This window comes from Cryptomeria japonica, chromosome 11, assembly GCF_030272615.1.
Source record: "Cryptomeria japonica chromosome 11, Sugi_1.0, whole genome shotgun sequence".
Lineage (NCBI taxonomy): Eukaryota > Viridiplantae > Streptophyta > Pinopsida > Cupressales > Cupressaceae > Cryptomeria > Cryptomeria japonica.
The window spans coordinates 672,749,493-672,776,349 of record NC_081415.1 but is presented as its reverse complement, the minus strand read 5'-3'; the positions used below and the strand labels follow the sequence as shown (position 1 = coordinate 672,776,349).

Here is a 26,857-nt window from a genome sequence, read left to right as displayed (position 1 = left end):
TATCTAATCCTAATCAATTAGCCTAAACCCTTCAATCATTCCTTTTCCCTAAATTTGAGGATGTCACTTCTCAAATTTGGAGGAAAGTCTTCCAAAAGTAATTAAGCCTTTATGTCTTCAACAAGCTAACTTGTTGAATACCCCCAAATTTGGAAGGACTCTTACAAATTTGTCCCTAAAGTCTTCCAAACCATTAATGGTTAACTCAACCCTCTAGCATGATTAAAGATTTTTTCTCTTAACTCAACCTTCATCTAACCCAAGGGTCTCATCAAGCATTCATTGCTTTGACCATGGTTATCCCTTTAACCTTTGCTCAAGAGTTTACCCCTTGGGTAAAATCTTTATCCATTGGATAACCTTAACCTAACCTTAACCCTTACCTCCTAAGGTAACCATGAGGTCTTCTCAAGCATTTAATGCTTCTTACATCTCCTCTCAAGCAGTCTTATGTTGACAATTGTCACCATTTCATTGGTGAGAATTGTAAACATGGATTGATTAACTTTCAATCCTAGTCCTTCTTAAGATTATCCAATCTTGACCATCCATTGCCCTATTTTCCCTATAAATTGAGCTTATTCCTTCTTCAAAAATAATCAAGTCTTTGTGCATCAAACTTATAGTCTCATAACATTAAACATATTATCTCTCTTTGATAGAATAGCATGTTAGATCATTTTGATAGCATTGTAATTTTAGATATATCATGTTAGCTTCATCTTAGTATCATTTTCATACTAGTTTAAAACGTCATGTCAATATCTTGCATCTCATCATCATCTAGTTTCATATCTAAATCATCACTAGGATCTTGGTTGCATTCCATTTAGATCTTAGAATCATTAAAATCTCGTTCTTTAGGTTGTCATCTTAAAGAATCAAGTGCTCTTCCAAGTTGAGAGCCACCTTGAATCTTGAAGATCCTTGGAGATAGAGGAACATGGAACGATTTTAAGAGATTAGATTCCTTTAACTTGTTTTGTTTGGATTTCTAACCTCTAATGCAATGTTTCATGTGTGTGTTTGAGATGTTTCCTCCTATTGCAGGTTGACACCACATTTCCAGCATACAAAAATCACCTCCAAATATGATTTGGAATAATTTTTTAAACTTGATCCCATTACCTTACCTCTTGTCAAATCTATGGAACACACTAAGATAACACCACACAGTGATAAGGACTTTTGTTCCTATCATCACAATAATAGATGCATTGCATTTAAAACATACATTTCAAGATCTTATAAACAAAGAAAAGATAAGCACTGAGCATATTCATGAGCAAACCACTCTACTTAATTAGTTTAATAATATGAAAGCAAATGATATGCATCTATAGATTGGTTGTGTTCCCCATATCAACCCAATGTTGAAATCACACATGAAAAGAGAAACCACTTAATATCTAACCCAATTTTTTAAGAGCATACATCACTAAGAATTCTTACACACCACTCTTGTTTATGGGGGCATTGATCACATTGATACATCTTCCAAGTATATTAAATGCATACTTGATGGGAATGATGACTTCATTGGTTAGATCTTTCTATTCCTCATTGCTTCACATTGTGTTTTCCTTCAATACTTTTTCCATTTATGTTATGTCAATAATTGTGTGATCCTCTTTTATTCATCTATTTATCTTGTGTGTTGTTACACTTTAATGATTTGTTTAAGACATTGTTGCATCTCTCTTCTTCTCATTACACGTGTTCTATATCATGATCTATACTTTGATTCTCCACCTTGGGGGCACCTTCCTCATTATTTTTCATGTTTGACACCTATGCTTCCTTATATTTCATGTCCTGGTTGTCATACTAGGCTTGGTTTTATTCTTTTATATATACCTTCCTCATTTCTATGTTCATTAGGCTACACACTTGTGATGTCTTTTATATTCCACAATTACTATGATTGTATGCCATTTACTTTATTATAATGTCTACCTACTTATGGCTCTATAGATGTCACTTTATGCTAATGAGATTGTTGTGCCTATGTTTTTATTCTCACTCTAATGAGCCTTATGATCTCATATCATGTTCCATCTTATATTACCCATTTGAAACACTTTTCATGACCCTATCTCATACATCCAATTGATATTCTTACAATCCTTATCTTTCCTTTTAAAGTCATCTTCATCTTATCATCTTCCTCATATGGAAAAGCACTCATCCAAATACATGTACTTTCATTCTTATATCCTCTTTTTGTGCTTACACATTTTTTCCTCACTTCATTACATACTTGATGTGCTTACACGATCATTGATGCTTTGCCTTTATGGAGGCCAACATATGCCTTGATGCTTATGCCCAATTTATGATCTTACAAGCATCTTAACATATGATGCTACATCATTACATGATTATGACATTACATTATGTTTTTTATTATTACTACATCATGTATTATTTTTCCTTCAACTCCAATCCTTCACATTCTTTGTGTTGTCCTCATTTTTGTTTTTAAAAATGATGGACCATTACTTAAAAATTTTGTCAAAAAAATGAAAATTTTACTCTAAGGCATGCTTCCCGATGAATAATTTTACCCTATCCCTGGACTAGCCTAACCCTCATTCCATCCTCAAACCATGTTTCGAATTTCATGGCGTTTCGAGTTCGTTTGCTATGTTTTTCCTTCAATTTCGAGTTTTTTCTCTCTGACTGTAGGTGGGAAATTTTCCTTAAGTTGCAATTTTTAATGTTTTCCTTTGTTTTAGTCTTTGTAGGGAAATTTTTAGTTAATTACAAGTGCACTTTATGAAATTAGAACTTGTAACTTACTTTGTATTTCTCCCTTGTTGCTTTTTGGCTTTTTAAGTCATTGTAGGAATTATTTAGACATATTACAAGTGAACTTTAAATTATAAAGTTTAAATAAAACTTGTAATTCTTTTTAAAAGTTCCACTTAGGTGATTTTAAGTTATGGTAGGGGTTTTTATCCTCCATTACAAGTTTTATAAAGTCACTTTAAGTTGTAATAGAGATTTTATTTCCCTATTACAAGTTTAATTATTTAAGTTTATTTCTTTTTGTTGAGTTGTTTAAAATTTGTAAAGGGAATTTTATCCCTATTACATGTATTCTAAACTTGTAGTTCTCTCACAAAAACCCGATTTCGCCTTGTGCATGAAAAAGTGAACATTTTAAATTTGTAAATGAGTTTCTAAAACCTGATTTCACATGTTATTGGCAAAATTCAAACTTCTTGTTCTCCCTCAAGAACCCAACCAGCTTTTGGGAGCAAATTTGTTGAAAGTTTCAATCGATTTTTTTGGAGATTTTCTAGGAGGAAGAAGGCGTTTTGAATTCTTAGCTATTTTCATGCATCTTGAAACTCTTTCCATGCCATTTGGTGGATTTATTTGTTGATTTTAAGGCGTTATAACATCAACACGTGTTCTTAAAATACCTTGATTTGCTCCTCCAAAATGCCACAAATGTTTCATCTCCTAAGTCGTTTTGCCCTTTCTTGCCTAGGCGATGGGGTTTGATGACGTTTTGGCCTCTTCTTATGTCATTTTGTTAGGCATTTTTGCTGCATAAGACGTTTTTGAAAAACATGGTTAGGGTTTTGGGAGTTCGATTTGTTGCTTATTTAAAGGTTTTGTCTCTTCATCACAATGATTGTTGCATTTCCTTGGAAGAGCATTTGGATTGAAGCAAGGTATGATATCTTTTCATTTTGTTTTTTATTTCTTGTCTTGTTTTTATTTCCTTGCTTAATCATGTTAATTTTGTTTTTCTCTTGCCTAAAATCGGTTTTGTGAGAGATTTTCCCCTTAGCAAAGCAATTTGTGAATTGCATTGTTCTTCCCCATTTTCCCTCTTTACTTTCATTCGGGATTTTATATCCGGATTGCAAGTAGGATGAAAATAATTGATCTTCCCCTGTGGTTGGAATATTTTAATCATCTTTTGGTGAAATTCCAAGTTTCTAAGTTGGAAAATTGTCATTCTTTCAAAATCGGGACCTTAAAATCAAATTACAAGTTGAAAGTTATTCCCATTTTCTTGAAGATGACCTTCCCAAAATCTTTCCATTTTCATCCATACTCATTGCCATTATCTATACATACCATTCCCGTCATTTCCCACATGTAAAAATCTCATTTTTCACCTGCTTGTTCATTTTCCTTTTTACAAGTATATTTGCATTCGGGTTTCAAAATTTTGATTGTGCGTTTGTCCGCCCCGCTTGTATACTTGTAAAACTTTCCTCAAGATCCGAAATTGGTCAAAGACCAAGTTTCAAGCATTCCCATTTATTCCCCATCTTTCTCTCACAAAGTTGTGAAGTGCAAGGGTTGGAGTTCTTCCCATTTGAAGAAGAAAAAATGTTAGTTGCAGTTGATCTTGATATTGCTTTAACACTTTTAAGTCTTTATTGCAGCGTACCAGGTTGTTCTTCAATGCCAAATTTGTCATCATCTTCCAATCCAAAGAAGATGAAGTATAGATATGACAAGTACCAGAATGAAGTTTCCCCTTCACAACTTTCCTGTCCCTTAGATCATATCAAGGATATGAAAATAGGGCATGTTGACATGTCAAAATTCATAAAAAGCATGGAGGATCCGCAAGATAGTAATATGCAGTGTTTGTTGGACAACCACATTCATCATGCATCTTCTTTTCCGATGGTTGCCCTAGAAACTGAATTTGTTCTTGCTTGTGCTCACTATTTCGACAAGGAGACAAGAACCATCAAAAATGATGATGGGGAGGCAATAATTCGCCTTGATGCGGATACTATTGAGAAAGTCTTCAAAATACCACCAGCACCTGTGTATATGGAGATTTCAAAGGATAGTGTAGCTGAGTACTATGTCAAGAGGAAAAAGGACTACAAACGCCACATTAACAGGTGGATTCATGAGCCACGGGCTGCTTTCACAAGGTGGGCTAAGTTGTACCGTTGTGACTTCAAGTGGGAAATTGGAGACATCATTACTCTTCTTAGCAAGATGTTGGGTCTTAAGCATTCTAATGTTTTTGAACCCTGAATGTATCAATTTATAATGTTCATAAGGCAGTCCCATCATATATCATGGGGAGAGATTATCAGTGACGCTTTGTGTGAACAACTTGCAGCAGTCCCTACTACCATGACATTGTACATGAACTCATCCTTAGTGTATTTGGCAGCATCACTTAGACATTTCCTTGGTCTTTCTACCAAGGGTGATCGCTCGCTTATACCTGTGTGGGAACACTATGATCAGTTGCCTTTGAGACCCCACATATTACATTTCAGGAGGGTTCAGGATGCATTCTTTGGTTACTTCATGTGTCAGTTTGACAAGACTCTAAAGAACAGAAGGGTGTCAGATGAAGCATGGGAGAGAGTGAATGAGTATGGTTGCTTGTTCCTTCAATTCTCGACTTTCACTTATATGAGAGTCAGATGCTACAGTGGGTAGCTATACATGCTTCCTAGATACTCAAGTGATAAGATTATTCTTATGGAGTTGGGAAGACATATCATGGCGGTTCATGCACATGAATATGTCAAGCATAAGGTTGGAATGGGGATTTCTACAACTAACCCATTGAAGACTGGTCAGTACTCCTCATCACATCCACCAAAGCCAAATCTATGGAGACCGAGATGTAGGAGATAAAACTCAAAAGGTTTAAGTCAAGGGCAGATTTTGACTATCGAGGGATGAAGGAGAGAATAAAAAAGTCCTTTATACATGTGCATCACATTGAGAATATCTGGGTGAATCTCTGTACAGAAAAGGAGGCTCTCAAGATGGACTACTACAGGCTCACCGTTGAGCAGGTTATTGATTTGAACCTGGTGGAAATTCCGCAAGGGATGATTGATGATGGGAATGTACTTGATCTAAAGTACGTCTCATGAAGAGTTGATGAAGCCCCACTTCCTTTAATCCAATGGTCACATAAGGAATGCACTTCCATTCTTGAGAGATTTCAACCTATCCTAGCTAACACCAACACTTGGCTCAAAGGTAATGGTGTTAGACTCATCAAGATCAATGTTGGAAAAGAAGATGATTCTATGGGGCCTCTTGGACCTAACTCTCAGATTCAGATTGACAACAAGGAAGGTGCATCATCTTCAAGCACAAGGATCAAATTGTGAGTTAGTCGGGCAATGGTGCTTCCTCCCGAGGAGGCGACAGTTCGTGGGAAAGAAAAGTCTCAGCTTCACATTCATGTGATTGATCATGATGATCCAGAGGAAGGACATCAATCAGATGATGTTCCCAAATCACTAGCTTCGGAGTCATCTCTTGAGATTCCCTCCTTAGTTCCCATGGAGCCGCCTTTATCTCCTCCTGACACAGTAGTGGATGAATCCCCTCAGGATGTCGTTCCTATTTCAACAGTCGAGCCGCCTCTTGATCATCAACAAGAGAGTTTGTTGGAAATCTTCAAGGATACTCCTGCATGCATTCATTTGTTAGATATTGATACCTCTACTTCCATCTTTGAAGAGTTTTATGAGACAATCTTGCCCTTTGGTTACAATCCAAACAGATACTTCTCCCAGGATGACCACAGTTGCTTAAACAGAAACTGCTTCTCCTTTGCTTACAACATCTACTGAAGGAGATTTTATGGCTTTACCTCCATGGCTTAGTTCATTCACTCCCAAAAGGAAGAAGTGGGAAATTTCTCCCGATGCCTTTGATTACAAGCCCAAGGTTGCTAAAAGAGCCAAGACAATCTCAAGGGTAACAATTGATAGTAATAAGATGAAGGTGGCTGAAATTGTTGAGCCTCTTGTGTACAAGTCACGTGAAGAAATGTCAGCTGCTGATTATAAGGTCAGAAGGGTATAATTGGGTAAGCAAACGCATGAAGTGGTAAAACATGATGCCCAGTATTTTGTAGCTTCACTAGTACAACAGTATGATGAGCTTCTAGCAAAGAAAGACAAGCTAGAAGAGAAGAATAGGCAACTTGTTATAGTTTTTTATAAAATCACAAAATTTGCTGGCGAAGTGAGTAATTTGTCAAGTTCTTCTAGTTCACAAGAATCAATTCAGAGAGTTGAGAGAGCTGCTCAAAAGGTACAATTGAATTCAGAGGGTTGATCAGCTTCATGATTTATGTGCACAAGTCTTGAAGGAGGTTTTCCAAATGATGGTCAAATTGAAGACCATTGAAGAACAATTGATTCAAGTTTCTGATACCTTCAAACAGAACTTGGAAAAGGTAGAAGATAGCTTGACCACTTGGCTTAAAATTCCTCAGCAAAAGTTAAGTGTTCTTCTAGAACATCAGCTTATTCCTTCAAGGGTTGTGTATCTAGAATATCAAGAGCTCTTGGAGAACAAAGCCCTTGTTCTCAAGTCACTTGTTGAAGACATTGATGATGCCACGAGACTTCGATTGGAAGTATTTCAGGATATGGTTTCTCGTTGTGAGAAAGCTTCTTGCAACATCATGGATCATAATGGGGAAATATTGCTAGAAGAAAAGGCTCTCTCTGAAGAAATATTGGTAACCATTTTCAGCTGCATCCATTCAAGCCTTGGTGACTTAACAAGCCTTCCTACAAGAAATTAAGTCTTCCTCTGAGAAGAATAATGTCACAATCCTTCATTGCAATGAAGTTATTGTGAAAACCATGATCGTGGCAAGGATACCCATGAACCGGATCCTGATGAGCAGCAAACTATCATCCAGAAGTTCGAAGGATTCATGTCTTCTCATGCAACAACCTAAGTGTTTTTCAACACTTAGTTGTATTTTTCAAAATTGTACCCTCTTAGTTGTAGTTTCTCTTTTGACATGTTTACTTGTAAATTGCAAGTTAAGTCATTACTTGTACTTTTGTAATTACAAGTTACTAGTCAATTTAGAATATGACTTGTTACTTTGAATAAGTCATAATTATTTATTGAATGAGTCTTGATGGTTGAGAGAATTTCTCAAGTTAGTTAGGATCCTCCCATCTTTTTCTCAAGACTCCTCTCCTATAAATACTTGAGGAGGTCTATTGTAATTTTTATCTTTTTGAAAGCAAGCAAAAACTCTATCAAATTTGCAGCAAAGAAGTCTTTGAGCTTTTATATGTAAATTGAAGAATTGAAAGGAATAGAAGAAGATTGCTCAAGCTTTGAATCTATGTGCTACATTCTTGAGTTTGTGTTCTATATTATCTTTCTTGCAAGTGTTTCATAAAGAGCTTGATCGAATTTGATTTGCAATCTTTGTGCTGCAAGTATTGGAGGTTAATATCAATTAGAGTAAATATTCTTTGGGGAAGAGTTGTAAGACTTTGTGCTTACACTTGTTCTTAAGAGAGTTTAGAAATATATTTTGTGATAAGAATTAGTTGTGAGTCTTTGAGCTCATATTAGTTCTTATTGTTTCATGTAAAAGAGAATAAGGTATTTCAAACTTTGTGCTACTATAATTTGTTCTTGATATCATTAGTATAGAAAAGGGTAGATATGACTTCACATATTCAAGACTTTGAGCTTGATATTGTTGTCCCGTCCCGAAGGAAGTGACAGAAGTTCTTGAGTTTTTAGAAAACTTCATTTATTTTCTCTCATTTTATTTCAAAAGTTGTTACTGTTGTTTTATGTTAAATTGCTATCACTTTTCTGTGGAGAGAAAAGGATATTGGTTTTCTTGAAAAAAGAAGAAAGACTGTTATTCCATCCTATTTTAGTTTTAGTATTAGATAGATAGGGGTATTCTTCCCTTAATTAGGAGAGTTTTACTCACACACTGTGGTTGAAACCACAATTTTGTATATTTCCCCAAGTGTACAAAATTTTCAACCACCACTTTGTACGAAACAAATTGGAGGGGGGCCATGTATTATTAGCAATACTTTATATGGGCAAGATTCTAAGCAACATCTTATGCTAGACAAAGAGTGCATATCATATTTAAACAAAATTATATCACATTACATACTTGCTTCACACAAAGATCTATCAAATGACTACATTGCATAGAGATTAATCACATGACTACATTGCATACAAATCAATTGCATTATCACATTCCATAGAGATTAATCACATGACTACATTGCATACAAATCAATTGCATTGCCACATTGCATACAAATCAATCACATGACCACATTGCATGGATCTACATAACATTACCACATCAGGTAGAGTACTTTTGTATCACCTGTTGAATAGGTAGAGTATTCTCTCCCTTCTCTCCCACTTCTTTTTATTTTTCATCAACAATTGAAGCAACATGTAATTTGCGCCTATTTCAATTTTGTGACAAAAGCAACTCATTAGATATCCTTGTTTGTTTTGAAATTTTTGATTGGGCACTCATATCGAAGAGAATATAAGAAGAGTCCCAGTATAATGTGTTACTTTATAAAAATCATTATCCTTTGACGGAAAAAGCAAACCACACCGACAAGAAAATAATAGCCTCTCAAGGACTCAATAATCTACCTCTCCACTCAAGATGAGTACAAAGCCCAAGGTTGTCAAGTACCCCATAGATAAACTGAACGTGTCACAAAGGCTTTCTAACACCCTCCACTAAATCTTTGTCCAAGGACACACGTGCGGGTCTTAGACGATAGCACGATGCATTGGCGTCTCATATGGATAGAGTACGAAGTTCCATGCAGAGAGTATATAATGACGAATATGTGTTCTAGATATAATAAAACAAGATAATTGCATAACAAAAAGCAAAAAATGACTATAGAAACATAAAGGAATAAATGAAAGAGAAAAGAGAGAGTAAAATCTCACAACTAGTCCACGATTGAAGCCTTCAACAATATACTCTTCACCAGCCAAACCTGTACACAAGTATGAGGGAAAAATGTTGGGGCTATGTTTAGAGGTCTGCAACAGTCAAACCTCTGTTTTAGTATTTCCACCTCCATGGACAACCAAGATAAATTAATAGATAAAATAATAATGGAAATAGATAGTAAAGAATAATGTAAATATGCTAATAGAGATAACAAAGAAGAGGAAAGAACTCTTCCACACCCAAAGCCAAGAGCTTGTCAAGTGAAGAAGATAAAGCACCAAATCTTCCTCAAACACAAAGAACCAATAATGCTAGAAAATCTCACTAGAAAGCTTCAATATCATGAGTAAAGAGCAGTGAGAATGATCTTACAACTAGAGAGATTCAAAAATGGGTTGCTAGAGTGCTAAAATGAAACTGAGGGAAGATATGGATGCTGGAAGTGAAATTGATGTCGGTGGTCACTGAGAAGGGCATTACGAACTTTGCCGGATGCAAGCATCACGCTCAAACGACCACCTTCGAACTACATATTTGTAGGATGATAGCGCGGAGTGCAAATGTTTCCACGTTGTGCCAATGTCTCCGCAGTGTCCACAAGTCGTACAATCAATGAGGTTGGAGAAAAGGCCAAAATAACCAATGAAGAGGCGAGCCATGCAAACAAAAGGACAAAGAGGTGAAGGTCTCCATTCACCATAAAACAAAGACACCTATGTAGCATGAGATTGCATGGGGTGTAATTTATGACACTACACCTTTTTATGAATGTCAATCTTTACATGTTAGTTGGGAATGTCCATATACTTTGTTCAATACATGTTTAGCTTAAAATTTACACACCTTAAAGTAAGGACAAAATGTAACAACAAATTGACATTTTTAATGACATTTTGGGCTACCATTGATGGTAACATCTAAATACAATAATATATCAAGTGGCTCACTCTTGTGCTAGGTATGGCTCATGACCCAATACCTATCCATATTTGTTTCATCCCCATTTATATTTATTCTCATACATTTGTCGTTTACCCTTCATTATTGCACCTTTATTTGCACATTTCCATACTTTTGCTTCCTACCTTAAGATTATCGCTTATTCACATGATTCTTTTGCACATTTCTTAGACATCACTTAGACACCACCTTGACAATCTAGATATCACAAAAGCAAAAACACTCATTTTCAAGGGCACATTAATAGTTCAAATTCACATGGAAAATAATATCCACAAAGCACTCAAAAGCAACCTGCCATATTTTTAAAACAACTCAATTCAAATTTCATTGTTCTACTTAATAGCGAATTCTAAATTACGAGATACGAATAAAACAACAATCAACTACTGAAATCAACTAGGGGGAAGGACCCAGTAGTTGAGCGTGTTCCAATTCTTGTGATAGAGTTGTTGATTTAATACCCCCTACTTGCTGATTTAATATCTAACTTTTGTACAACATTGCACCAATAGTTGTATGATAAGTACCAATAATTGAATGAAATAAACCATTTGTTGTGAAAAGTAACCAATCATGCGATGCCACATCAACTGCACAAGTATTGGGGCCCTTTTGCTCACCTATTGGTCTCACTTTTTTTTTGGGCTGTTTTGGACATCTTGGCTAAAAGCATGCTGATGTGGCATCATATTTGATGATGTGGCCCTGAAACCTTAGTTATAAGCAGGGGACTTGCCAAGTAAGCTGCTATAAAAAATTTGGATTGATTTGAAATTTCTACATAGGATTTTGAGAAGCGCGAAGTTAAAGTGCACAACTATTGGATCCTCTCCTATATATACTTTCATTTATGTTACTTCAATATTTTAAAATTTTGTTACATGATCTATAACTCCTCAAAATTAGATAATGAATGTTTCAAGCAGTATGAAAATATTATGGAATTTAAACATTCTACCTCAAGCATACTATTTGTTAAATAGTCACAAACTTTGGTATAGGAATTCACACTCCATACGAGTGAACAAAATTCACAAAAATCAACCATGCAAAACTAATGATATGCGAACCAAGTCCCTCCGAGCGCAAGGATAAAAACGTTTTTATAGTATTGTTCATAATGCCGTAGGATTATTCATATAATGTCTATTGCTCTGTAAATTGCCCCACGAATTCTCTGGGAACAGACCTTCCTTTCTGATGGCAGTCGAATTCAAAGGAAAAGCACAGTACAAAGGCTTGTATAATTCAAGAAGGCAAATTTAGGCAATACTCAAATTTCTTTTAATTTTCAAGACATTATAAAGCAGAGGGGGAAAGAACTGCATTAATAAAAGAAAGCGAAAAACCTTAGAAACTATAATTATCATCCATATAATTTAGAATCTTATGGTGACTGTTTATGAAAGAACTTCGTACATGCAACATTTGATTTTTCTTGGAGGCCATATGAACTGATTTCTTCAGCTCAATCTCTTCATGCCTCTTTTTAACATTTCATTAAAAAAGAATAAATCCTATCACACGTCAATTCATGAATTATCACAAGCACTTAATTATTTTTGAACAAAAACATAATTCTTTGTGGATACTCCCAACATTACTTTAAGCCCAACCCGCTTACCAAATGATGAGTGGAATTAAATGAACAATTTCTTTTTCACACCAATAAATATTGTGGGGAACATAAGTTCCCAAACATTAAAAAAGGAAAGAATATAGAACGAATTGCACAGCTCATTTAAACCAAAAATTATGGACAGAAAATCCATAGAAAACAAAAATAACACAGAGACCAGCAGAGCAGTTACATCAAAAAAGTTGGGCATCACTAAAAGGAGGATTGAAATATTCACCAAATGAGATGGCATTGTCATGTCGAAGCCTATTTAAGACAACTATAAAGCACCAATAAAGAGCTAAGAAAAAATAAAAACTAGGAGAGATGCCCCGAGCTGAAATTGAATGATGAAATTAAAAGAGTAGAGAGGATGACATGAAGGAAGCAATTAACTTATACCCTTATCACTACAAAATGGTAAGCAAGAACATAATTAAGAGTACTCAAGAAACTAATTCAGCAACTCCACACAAAGGAAAAGAAAACTCAGTTTCCTTGGTAAATATGAACTATAATAAATATTGAAGTAGGTTGTATACAATAATGCTTGGCACAAACCAGATGCCCTCAGAAGCTGATCGAAAATAAATCTGAATCACGGGACTGAGCACACTACCAAAACCATTCATATTGAGCATTAACAGCTTTCACGTTACTGGGAACCAAGGGCATGTAACCATATAGAGTAACAAAATCATTGAGACATTTATTTCTCCGTTGACTGTGTCCTTTTAAGCTACTGATGCCACTTGAACCAATTTCAAACACTTTACCTGCCACATATACAAGAAACATTAGATGAAATCATCGTATGGAACTTTCTTCCAGTTCAAATAAAGTTTACAAGAGAAAAGTTTAAAAATGTTCCAAATTTGTACTGAGTAAAGCTCGAGAGAAAATAAGAAATGGTATGAGGCTCCTTAGTCACCAGTTTTAGGTATGTCCCCCACGAGACACTATTATGTGGTGTCCCTTGGGTTATTGGATAGAAAACCTAATAAGTTAAAAGTTTGTGGTACCTTGAGTCTCTGTCCCTCTTAACGAGTACATGTTACATTGCTTTATATATGAGTCTCCCTCTCATTGCATGTTACATTGCTTTATATATGAGTCTCTGTCGCATCTTAACTACATTGTCTTAGGGAAGTTAATTAGATATAAAGGAAAAAAAAGGAATCCTGGTCCACAAATGCATCATTCAGTAAAAACCCAAAATCTAATGCTTAAGAACCCTCGCATATTCTATTGGACTCAGATTGTTCTATGCAATTGAAAGGTGATGCAATTAATATAGTGTCTAAACAAATTGAAACCTGCTTCCAAAGTACCAAGCACAGTACTACAACGAAATGAAAAATTGCAGTATAGATCAGCAATGAAATGTAAAAATATAAGTATGAGAAGCAAGAGTTAAAGGACTCTGTTTAAGCAGCTACAACCCCTCAGGCTGGGGGGCATATGCAAGAAGAGTTTAACAAGAATTCATTCAATATTAAAACCATTTCAACATGTATTATGTCAAAACAACAATGTCTATAATTAGAAAAATCTGAAAGAATCGAAACCCCTCGAACATGACTTGTAGCCCTAGAGGTGATTAATGCTAGATGGTGCACTCTTCCCATATTCAAAAGATAGTGGGTATATTACTTCAACAAGAAAAAAAAACTATATAAGAAATAGAAATTAAAATAAAAAGTAGTAATCTCAAGTTCCTAACTCTGCAAAATAACATATTTTACAGTGTTAAGTGTACATCATATGTTACCAAGTTATATAAATTGACAACAATGGCAAATACATTGTGAATATGTGCAAAATCAAAACATAAATGGGCTAAAGTACAATAGACTAGTAAGCTATACAAGACCAGTCCATGACATCTTGTTTGGTAGATGATTATTTTAATCAGGATACATATTCATGCTTTCTTCTTGCTTTCTGATGCTAATAGAATCAAAGTAGGGCCAAAAGCAACTGGTTGTACCAAAGTCCAACAGGCTAGTGAATGAGGTCTTCTAGAATGCTCTCTGCCATCTGAGAACACCTCCAAAAGAAGCTCATCTTGCATTAAAAAATCCTACATTTTTTAAAAACATGTTATCGGTTGTTTGCTTGGAGTCCTCAGCTGACAGGATAATTCCAGTCAAGCAAGGAGAGATGAAACTTGTGTCTTCAAGTATACAACCAAATGCTTGATTAGGTCAGATTCTCAATTGCAATCAAAGTCAATATGCATGCATGTGATTGCATGTAGATGCTATCATTGGGAAGTACAAACAGAATTAGAATAGTTAATGTCATAATTCAAGTAAAGAGAGGAGGGATGAACTTTCTGTTTTCAAGCATATAGCCTAATTCTGGTTTAGGATGAAAATCCACCAAATCACAGGGTGAAGTTATAGTCTACATGTATGATGATGAGATGTGGAAACTTGAATACATAGTTATCTCATGCATAACATGGATAATTCAAGATGGCATTAAGCCCACTTAGCTGTCCTAATGTGGGAGTTAGCTTGTAAAGTCCCCTTTTTGGGATGATATGGTTTATGATTAGATTAGCCTATTATTGGCCCTCGTAGGCTAAGATTGACGGTTAGAGGGTCCCAGTTGGCAGTGCAGGAGGCTTATTCCCATTCCGGAGGTCAGAAGTGTTTAGGATTGCTCTTCGTTTGGTTCAGTTTGGCACACTTACTATTTATAGTAAGTGACTATTTTAGGAAAATCAAGGGTACTATTTATAGCAGGGCACCTGAACAGGCTATGATTGCAAAGCACGGTTGGTTTGATTAGATAATGAGGGATTTACTATTTATAGTAAGTCAGTGGTTGATAAAGAGGTACCCTTACTATTTTTAGTAAAGCAGTTGGGTGCACAATGGACACAATGGTTAACTCCTAGGTTCAAACGGAATTGAAAAATAATGATTATTTGTGGAGTTATGTTATTTAATTATTAATAGAGTGATTCCTTTATTAATAAAGTGCAATTATAATATAACGTATTAAAAATCACTTTATGTGCAATGGGGCCATGACCCTCAATTGACTTAAAATGCAATTAATCATTTTTAATAGTTGAGGCCTATTTATTGATGCATTTGATAACGTAAAAAGATATAAATGATAATAATGTGCATCTAATAATTCAAGTCTTGGGCTCTCATTTATGAGGATATTAAATAAAGTTATTATGCAAACCCTAAAGTGGATTTGAAAGTGGATTTAAATGCTGTTAAGGAGATTGAGGTTATAAAAGGACTCAAAAAGGAAATTCTTTTTCATTCTTGAAGATTATAAAATTGTGCTTTTTGAATCTTGATATGAGAGTTGTGTGTAGAAATACACAAGGGTTTCAGTCATTTCCAGCATTGGAGAACGAAAACTCTTCAGTGTCTTTGCAATTTTGAGGTTGTGTGAGATCAGCCGAATCATTGCTAGTGGAGGACTTCATCCAGAAGTTCTAATTGTGCTCAAAAGAGAAGGAATTTCATCTAGGGTTTGAAGATTATTGAAGCATAATTAGTTGCACACCTGTAGCTTAATTTTTGCAGCCATTGTTGATCAGATTTCTGGAACTGATCAGCAGTTCTTAATCATAGGAAATCTCAGGTCCGATTTGTGGCAAGCCCATGTGAGCGTCATAAGCGTGGACTTTGTCAAAATATTGCTTCAAATTTGTATCAGTACTTATAACCTTTAAGGGTATGTACATCATCACACTTAATATTGAACAAAGGTTATTGTTTGCCAAGTGTTTGCATTAATGTCCCTTGGTTGTAGGTGCACATCAGCGATCTTATTGTACTATGTATACCTTGCATTACATCCTAAATTCATTTCAGTCATTTGCATATGTGAATTTGAGTCCATTGAATTCATATTATCTTTATCTTCATTGAAATACCAAAAAGAATCACCAGCCAGCAAGTTTAGATAGGCAAGTGTTTGACAAAATTCCTAAGGGTAGAAATCAGTGATTTGAGGGCAGAAATAGCAAGGGACATTACATAGCTCACCACCTTTTGTGTGTTTTGAGGAAGTTGACTCATCACTAGTCTCATTTAGTGAGAGTTGATTACCTAGTTTTCTCCACTATTCAAGGTGGCAATTTCTACCCTCTCCTATATGTACATATATTTTTCATCACTTAATATATCAATGTTGGTATCCAATTTTGTGTGTAATCACTTTTGCTTGCAATCTATGTTTCTTAATTCATCTCGTAGGTAGGAGCATGCATGTGCTTGACTAATGTGGTTCAACCTAGTATAGGCATTCAACCATCTTGGTGGGATTCTTACATGGTATCAAAGCCATTCTAGTTTTCAAATGTTCAGTTCATATTGTTTATTGAGTTTATTTTATAACTGTTGAACACAAGATGCCACTGAGAGGGGGGGTGAATCAGTGATTTCCAAACTTTAACCTTTTAATCCTAAGTGTGTGTATACCGGTTAGCAAATCTAACACAAAGCAAACATACCAGTAAGATAGGGGAGGATAACACAAATGCAACCACACACAAAAGGAACATCACATAACACCTGATGTACGAGGAAAACCCAACATGGGAAAACCCTCGGTGAGAAATGTTGCTGGAGTCTACTACTCCAATCCAACCTCACAATGAAAACAATGGTTACAACATTTAGGGCACCAACCCAAGGAGCACCAACCCCTGCACCGAGCTCCAAATCAATGATTACAATGTCATATATTAATATAAAAGTAATACCCTTGTTACTATGTGCGGGAAAAGTGGGGGGATGAAACGGAAAATGTGATTTTAAAACTAGTCCACACACCAATGGAACTCTTGGTGCAAGTTATGGAGTTATATTGAATAACTCAACTTCCCAAGGGATGTTCCACTGTTCTCTATCTCACAAGACCGCTCAAGCCAATGCCTTTGCTCTCAGATCACTGAGCAAAGTGACTTAGGGATGACAACCATGAGAATGAGGGATATTGATCAATCTAGCATGAATGAATTCCTAGTTACGCATGATACTAAATCTAACATGACTTAAACTAGCATGGATATGATAATAAGATGAAATGGTTAGTAACAACTATCCTAACATGCTATGCTAGTCTAATACGACGCATAGGTGTGTGGCTTGAGACATAGGGTCATTTTAATTTTTTATGTGGTGGAATTCAAAAAAAAAAAAATTGCAAAAAAAAATCCATTTTTAGGCTGTCAGACCCTTGGGTTCGACTTGGGTCCTCTTGGGTTCGACCCTGGGCCGAACCAGGCCTATGAACCACAAACCCTGTCTGAACCACAGGTGAACTAGACACGAACCCCGAACCAGGACCGTACCGGACCAGTACCAAGGGTCTAGGGGGCCGAACCCGGTAACTCAAGCAATGAACAATTTAATTAAAAGGGGAGAAAGGGGAATTAATTAAATAAAATTATTTATTTAATTAAAGGCTATGAAAGGCTTAGGTGAATTTAATTAAATAAATTGAATAACTTATTTAATCAAATAGATGAATGTGAATAATTTAATTAAATAGAGGAATGAGGTTAAAATGAATATTAAATATTCACTTAGGAAAGTGGTCATTTTTATACATCTACAGTTACAAATGAGCTTTGTAACTCTCACACATGTCTCTCCACCGGTTCACCTCTATTCAGTTCTCTATCGGTTCTCTGCTGCAACCTTACCAGTTCAGCCTCTGCTTCTTCTCTATCAGTACTCTGCTCTCTGATCACTACCGGTTCTCAGCTTGTCGGTTATTCCACTTGCCGGTTTAAACCCTGCTCTAATCTTCTCTGTCTCTTCTCTACAAGTTCACTCTTCTCTGATTCCTTTGCCAGTTCAGCCTCTACCTCTTCTCTCTTTCTCTTTGCTCTCCTTTGCACACTGCAGCTACCTTCTTACCGGTTCAACCACCACCAGTTCACACCACTGCCAGGCTCAATGATAGTCTGTCGGTTGCCTTACACTCGTCGGTTGCACTCTTCCAACCGGTTCTCTCTCAAGCACTCAGTCGCCTCTGTGATTGTCGATTAACTCTCTGACTGGTTAACACTCTGATTGCACCCACTTCACCGGCGTCACTCTCTCGTGCAGCAGCAAGCAAATCTGGGCTTCGATCTACATAATTTATACTGTGCATTCCTGCCAAAACCGACATTCAAACTTCTAGCGCGCTAGGGTTCTTTCATCAACCACGAGGCATATCAAATCAAATCGGATCTCTTTCCAGAGATAGTCAACCTGCAACCGATCACCTATCACCGCCAATCACACTGCTTCCAGAACACATTTTCTATATTTAGCAAACACGACAACCTACATCCTGATATGTCGACCTTGTGTTTTGTCGATTATCGTGCATGATGTGGTTTCCTTCACCTACTCTGATTTGCTCGATCAATGCGTCCTGGATCCTCTGTTCGTTTGATCTTGAGCTGCAAACCTCTACAACTCACCTGTGATTTTCGGGGTTGACCATAAATGCAGACTCAGTTGACAACTACCTCACCGACTCACACTTCACCGACCACAACATGCATGACACCTGTGTCCTACGTGTCATCATCGTCAACATCCACCTCTGCTCAGACCACTGTGTCGGTTTAGGGTTAGCCACCGACCAACAAATTACTAGTGTTCACCTACCGGTTCACTAACCCTGTCGGTTATACATCAACCGGTCATCCTTCAAGCCTGCACTTTGTTGCTATGTCGATGTAACACCTTTGCCTAGTCACTTCACTTGCCAAACCAAAGCATGCTCGTCTTCATCAGATAGGAGCACACCACTTTGCCTCTTTGCTCTTTTACCGATTCACATACTTACCGCTAACCACCTTAATGACACCATGTCATCAATCTTCAACAGTCTCCATCTGTCTACATCTACATTCTGGTAGCACTCTCTGTCTATAGCTGCTAAACCATACCTTCTTCTTCATCAGTCCGGACATCATCTCAACCGGTATGTCAAAGTGACAAACCCATCACTTCTTCACTCTTCCTTTTCTGTCCCGGTAGCTCAACTTGCCAACTCTAGCTGATCAGATGCACATCTCTGGTTTCACACATCTGAGGCAAACTTGTGTTTCACCGGTTCATCCGGTGTGAGCCTTCAATCACTTGCCTTTAACTTCTTGACTAACCTATCTCGGAGAGTTATAATGCATTCCATGCATGTTGGGGGATAAGCTCCACTTACTGATGGGAGTGGATCCTTGTCATCTACCGGCATTGTACTGATATGACATTGTTGTCATAGAGCAGATACATCTTCTACACATAACCCAGTAGACTTCCATATGTCTTTCTTGTTATCTGAGCCAGCACACTTTTTGTCAGTCTTCTCTTCAACCGGTGACGTCATTTGAATCCGGTGGGGACACCTGCTAATTGACATCCAATTGCATATCGGTTCTGCACTTCTTCATTAGCTTACCATGTTTGCTCACTGGTCATATGCTTGCTGGTTGGCAACAGTGTACTTGCCAACATATCACTTACCGGTTGTCATACCATACCGGTCTCCACTACTTGTCTTCAACACAAGCCAACACTAACTTGTGTACCGATGACTCTAATGACTTCAATGATGGTTGACATTCTCTTCCTTATCGGTGACAAGCTATACCAGTAACCTGCTATATTAGTTGACATAAATGACAACATTTCTGGTTGACATCAATGACAACAATACACTTCAATCTCCCATACCGATTGACATCAATGCCAACACAATGCCAACAATCTCCCCCTTTGGCATTGATGTCAACACTTGTAGTATTCGGCATACTACAGATTCTCTCTCCCCCTTTGACAACAATGGCAAAGGGCACTGACAGAGTTTCTCTCCCTTTTCTCTACCGGTTGCTTCTCCTCTTTTGACCATCATACTCTGCATCCTCTCCAACAGTAGCACATGAGATGGAGAGCTCAGACACCAACTGACACCAATTGCTCAGCTACCAAAAGTATATACAAACCGGATACCAATTGCATATACAAGTCTGATACCAATTGTAGAAACATGTGACAGTGAATTCCACTTACCTGCCGGTTAGACTGCATCATCTTCACTTTGATATGCAGACAGTTATTCTGACCCTAATTTGCTAATACCAAGTGTTGATGTTGACACTAATACCAATTTGATATCACTTGTATCCTCTTCGATACCAAATGTATGTTCTCCTATGCAGGTAACTCTCCCTCTTTGCAGGCAACTCTCTCGGTGGTCCGATTGTGATTTCAATTAAGTACAAATTGGATAGACATTGATATACCTCACAAACACGGACTGATGAGCACATCCCAAGGTCTCAATCATACCGGTACAGCCATAGACACTTGCTCTCCCCCTGTGTCTAGCATGTCTGATACCAATAAGAAAATATGGTTGTGAACTCCCCCAGAGCCATAGATCTCAGGTCATCTTTGCCTGTCAGGTTCTAAACCGAAGCTCCTCTCTGCACCTTATACCGGTTGCGTTGTGCATATGTGATCTTCAGATGATTTTTTAGCTCCATTATATCCATCATAGCTTATGACATGATCTTATATGAACACAATGCCATACCACATCACTATCATGCCAAAATATCAAACTGGTTAGCCCAAAAAGATGCATGCACCTATGATCAACTACCAGGCCAATACATGTCATTCAGGTCTTTTTCAATATTACCTGAGACATAATCATCTCAATCCACGCTACCAGAGTTATTGCAATGATCCCAGACCTCATTGACTTACATAACCTGCAATACCAGTCAATGTCCATACAAGTAACATATTGCACATACCAGTTTCCTATGTCGGATCATCATATCCACCGAAGCACCTTCCTCTAACTTTTGTTTGCTTGTGTCAAGTGCCTTTGATTCCCATGGCAATTTGAATCATCCACTGACACACGCAGCAATAATCCACCTCTCATCTATAGATGTGTAGTCAAGGCAACAACTACACACATTGCCATCTCATCTTCTTCCTTGTAACGGCAACAACTTGTTCTTCCATTTGTCCTTTTCACTAAGGGGGTGAATAATATGGTCAATAAGTAACTCCCCCTAAGGTCATGCATCTCCTTTAAGCCTTAGGAGATATCACCTATGCATTGGATGCACAATGTCGGTCCATGGTTCTACTCTCTTCCTTCTTCCTCCATACCTGTTTGGTCTCATTCATCTTCCCATTTGCAGTCTTTGGAGCAAGGATTACCTTCTTCTGCTGATTGGTCCTTGCTCCAACAACATTGTTGTAGTAGCAAACCATGTTCCTACCAAGCAGCTGTCTTGAGGACCATCTGTCAAACCGGTTAGACCATCTTCTCCAGGTCATACTATTGTAGCTAGCAACCGGAACTGGTGGACCTCTTGATCTTGTAGGGACATTTCTCTTTTTGTTCCATGCAGCTCTTTGATGCTCATATGTTCTATAACCATTTTCATATTGAGCATAGTTGTTATACCTGTTATCCTCATTTTTGTTTTAAAAAATGTGGACTATTACATAGAAACTTTTGTCAAAAAATGAATATTTTACTATATGGCACGCTTCCTAAGGTAGAATTTTGCTCTACCCTTGGACTAGACTAATCCTCAGTCCTTCCTCAGTCCACGTTTCGATTTACATCGCGTTTCGAGTTCGTTTGCTTTGTTTTTATTTCAATTTCGGGTTTTTTCTCCCTAATTGCAAGTGGGAAATTGGCCTTAAGTTGCAAGTTTTAATTTTTCCTTTGTTTTAGTGTTGTAGGGAAATTTTAAGTTAATTACAAGTGCACTTTATGAAAAATAGAACTTGTAACTTACTTTTTATTTCCCCCTTGTTGCTTTTTGGCTTTTTAGTTATTGTAGGAACTTTTTGGACATATTACAAGTGAACTTTAAATTATAAAGTTTAAATAAAACTTGTAATTCCTTTAAAAAGTTCCACTTAAGCAATTTTAAGTTATGGTAGGGGTTTTTCTCCTCCATTACAAGTTTTATAAAGTCACTTTAAGTTGTAATGGGGATTTTATTTCCCTATTACAAGTTTTATTTTAAAGTTATTTTTGTGACTTGTAAAAGGAATTTTATTTTCCCTTTACTAGTCTTTTGTTGAGTTGTTTAAAACTTGTAAAGGGAGTTTTATTTCCCTTCTACATGCATTTTAAACTTGTTTGCTCTCACAAACCCGATTGTGCCTTATGCGTGAAAAAGTGAACATTTTTATCTTGCAAATAGGTGAAAGAAACCCGATTTCTTTTGTTCTATGCATTTTAAACTTGTCATTCCTCCTCAAGAACCCGACCAGCAATATTGGAGGATTTAGTTGAAAATTTCCAATAGTTTTTGTGGCTAGATTCATGGAGGAAGAAGGCATTTAGGTCTCTTTGCTACTTTCATGCATTTCTCAACTCCTTACATGCCATTTGGAGGATGTGTTTGTTGGTTTTAATGCCTTCAAAATGCAAAACACGTGTTTGTAGAAAACCACGATTTTGCTCCTTGGAATGCCACGAATCTAATTTCTTCCAAATCGTTTTTGCTTGTCTTGCTTAGGCGTGGGGTTTGAATACTTCTCTTGACTGATTCCTCATGCTTTGGATAGGCGTTTTGATCCATATGGCATTTTGGCAAAAACGTGGCTAGGGTTTGGAGTGTGGTTTATTGTCTATTTAAGAGATTTTCTTTCTTCTTTCAAGGATTGCTTCTTGCTTCTTGGAGGACATTTTGATTGATCAAGGTATGTTCTTTTCCTTTCTTCTTTGTTTTCATTTCTTGTTTTTGGTTTGTTTTGATTTCCTTAGTCAATTTTTATATATGTTAGTTTTGTTAGTTCTTGCCTAGAATCGGTTTTGTGAGAGATTTTCCCCTTTGTTCCAAGTTTGCAAAGCTATTTGTGAATTGCATTGTCTTTCCCCATTTTCCCTCTTTACTTGCATTCGTGATTTAAAAACCTGATTGCAAGTAAGATGAAAATAGTTGATCTTCCCCTTTGGTTGGAAAATGTTAACCATTTTCTGGTGAAATTCCAAGTTTCTAAGTTGGAAAATACTTATCCTTTCAAAATCAGGTTTTTAAAATCTGATTGTAAGTTGAAAGTTCTTCCTATTTTCATAAAGATGATCTTCCCAAAATCTTTCCATTTTCATCCATACTCATTACCATCATTTGTACCTACCATTCCCGTCATTTCCCACATGTCAAAATCTCATTTTTCACCCACTTCTTCATTTTCCTTTTTACAAGTACACTTGCATTCGGATTTCAAAAGTCCGATTGCACATTTGTTCTTCCCCACTTGTATACTTGTAAAACATTCCCCAAGATCCGAAATTGGTCAAAATCCAAGTTTCAAGTATCCTTATTTATTTCCCATCTTCCTCTCACAAAGTTGTGAAGTGCAAAAGTTTTTCCCATTTGAAGAAGAGAAGATGATAGTTGTAGCTGATCTTGATGTTGCTTTGACACTCTGTTGACGTGTATTTTGTACACTATCAAACACAGAATAAAATACCCACGGGTACCTTATCCTCTCTTGAGTAAAGTTTCCGAATGCTGAAGATATCGCGAAAAGGATCAATCGGAGAAACTTCAAGGTTCTTCGTTGTAGGATCTCTAAGTGTGGATAAGCTCTCTGTGGTATGATGTGATTTTGCTGGAATCACAAGGGGACTTACACCTGATGACTGAACTTCTGAGTTGCTTTGAATATTGCTGGAACACAGGCTCTTACTAGCTTTGATTTGAAAAAAGGGAAAAAAGATGAGGGCGAGGAAAGGATCTAATCCTAACACTAAGAATGTAAGAGCAATGAATGATCTTTGATGAAATTCTAACTAAGTCTTGTTTTGACATCACAGGAACATCTCCACAAGGTTAGTGCGATCTTCGAAGGAAAGCTTTATGATGTTCAAATCATCATTGCAGGCATAGACACCATCAGGTTGATGCATATCAATGAAGAAGCGACAATTGAAGTTAAGCTTAAGCTGAACGATTCCACTTGACTACACAAGGCAAGTCTGCAATCAACACACTGCTAGTAGTATGGATATACGAATTCCACCATCAATCAAGCACATTTCTTCCACTCATCTAATAACATGAAATCAAATACGAGAAGTATAGAGACCATGGAAATTGTCGAATCGACCCATAAATTTCACCATTTCTTCAATGAAGTTACAAGTCTTTTACAACAACATCTTGGCAACAATCTTTGCCTTCTCTCTCTACTCTACTCTAATTGCTATTCTATCAACTAGCTAATCACCTTCTAACTATTCTCTAACTGCTTCCAACTGCTTTCCTATTCTTTTCTAACTGCCTTTACAAATGAAATGCCAGGGCTTATATAGTGCCCTCAATACAATTTGACGGCTTAGATCAATTCGAGATCAATGGCCAAGATTCAACAATGAAAACCCTAATTAGGATTTGTTACAACCATTACATAACATTTAATGCTTGACCAATGATAAAATTATATTTTAAGGACACATGTCTTTTCTGGAAAATTCAACCAATGAATAGCCAGGGTAGGTACATAGAAGTTTGTGCCACCTCCCATGAGTTAGGTACATTGAATCTGGACATGCTGAGGTGGACCACACCGACTGGAGGAGTGATGAGTAGGATGCCACCTCGTCTGACACTTGTAACTTGGTAGATATTTGATTTGATTTTGTTGAGAAGCTAGCTTTAATTAATTCATCTGGAACTATCTGCTTCTTCAACAAACCCTTTGCTCTGACTTCTTGTGTCCTTGATTTGCAGGATGATGATGTACCTCGCCTTGGAATACTGGACTGGAAGAGGTCCCCCTTATCCTGATGATGCTGGATCGAAGAAGGTCATCCTTGTCGATGCTAGACTGGAGGAAGTCGTCCTTGTCCTTGCTTGATCCTCTTGGAGGAGACCGTCCTTGATCTGGCTTGATTTTCCAACTCCGGGATCTCCATTTGATGCCTACACAAAATATTAAAGTTAGTCTTTTGAGCATTAAACCTTAAAGCATGAAATTTAAGACTTTTCAAAGGTAAAACTTAAGATATTAATTTGAAAAAAAGTCATGATGAATCAAGAACTATACATTTTCAAATTAATCATGAATGGAATTTGGATCTTCAAGACTTAGATTTTACAAAATTGCAATGGGATCACAATAAGTCTTGAATAAGAACAACAAAAATGATTCTTCATACCTCCTCTTTGATTGTTTAACTTACAAAACCTTGGCAAAAGAAGGAAAAGGACCGGATTTTGTTGGGCAAGATTTATAGTCCTCCCTTGGATAAAATGCGCCTCCTTTAGCTTGAAAAAGAACTCCACCTTCCACTAGCTTCTTCAAGATCTGGAAATTCGCCTTCAAATGTCTTCAAAAATCTGGAAATTATCCTCCAAACTAGCAAGAAATTCGCCTCTCCAATAGCCTTCAATATGAATTTCGCCCTCCTTAGTCTCCACACTTGATAGAAATTCGCTCCACTCCAGCTAGATTTTGCACCTTCAATTAGCTCTCCAAACTCGCACTTGAAAGGATGATTGAATGATTTGAATTGTGAAAAAACACCTCCAATATATAGAGCGCTCACCTTCCACTTACCCATGAGGCCGACTTAGCAAATAAGCCTTAAAATAAAATATAAAAAACACTAAGAAGAAGGCCGACTTGATAAAAATAATGCCTTGTGCGCTCAACTTTTAATTTTTTAATTCACAAAAATTAATTTTAAATGCCTTTATAATAGAAATTCAATTTTTTGAGGCCCAAAATTAATTTATTAAATGCCAATTTAATTAATTTTTTCAAATATTCCAAAGTTAGCAATTTGGCATCTAATGCAATTTGGAGGATGTTAACGTTGGGATATTGCAAAATAAAGAATGCACATGTTAAGCGCTCTGGTCCCTTGGAGAGGGACAGGAGCACTTTTTCGTTTTTAGGCTAGGATTCTCAATTTTTTTGAAGTCAAACCTTTGTTTACCATGTTTTGGAAGATCTTTACCATCTCATATAACTTTGCCTTAGCATAATCTCGGAGGGAATTTGTTGTTTTCAAAAAAAAGTGGCACGGTCCTTCAGTGAGGGACGAGAGCACTTTTGAGTCCATTGCATGAATTCTTGATCACATTAACCTTCAATTTACCCTCAAGGCGTAGAATATCACATTTCACACCATCTTGAGCCTTGGTAATAAATATCATTTCAAAATGCAAGGTAAATGGTCATATTTGGAAAAAGCGCTCTGGTCCCTTGGTGAGGGACGGGAGCACTTTTTGACTTCTTGGCATACTTCTTTGTCTTTTAAACCTTCGATCGCGTCTAATGCATAAAACATCCTTTCTCCCTCCTATCCGAGCCAAGTTTTGCCATAAAATATCAAACAAAGAAGAGAAACTTGAAAAAGTGGCATGGTCCTTCAGTGAGGGACGGGAGCACTTTTTGTCATTTGGGTTGATTTACTCTTTTGTGATCCGCTTAAATTATATTCAATGGACAAAACATGCTTCCCTTAACCTCTTCAAATCA

At 36.8% G+C, this 26,857-nt stretch overlaps 1 protein-coding gene across 3 annotated transcripts in view; it reads right to left on the bottom strand.

The window, feature by feature from the left end:
• Positions 1-12,813: 12,813 nt before the first annotated feature.
• The window catches only part of LOC131070673 (glycosylinositol phosphorylceramide mannosyl transferase 1), a 120,075-nt gene continuing 106,031 nt past the window's right edge, over positions 12,814-26,857 (bottom strand). For 2 of the 3 annotated variants that reach the window (XM_059213961.1, XM_059213962.1), the window contains exons 5-6: positions 25,115-25,293; positions 12,814-13,111 (exon numbers count right to left, since the gene is read on the bottom strand). In XM_059213961.1, coding sequence (XP_059069944.1) covers positions 13,070-13,111; positions 25,115-25,293 — 221 coding nt within the window. In that variant the 3' untranslated portion in view covers positions 12,814-13,069. The remainder of the gene's footprint in view (positions 13,112-25,114; positions 25,294-26,857) is intronic. The other variant, XM_058006264.2, reaches the window with a different exon arrangement.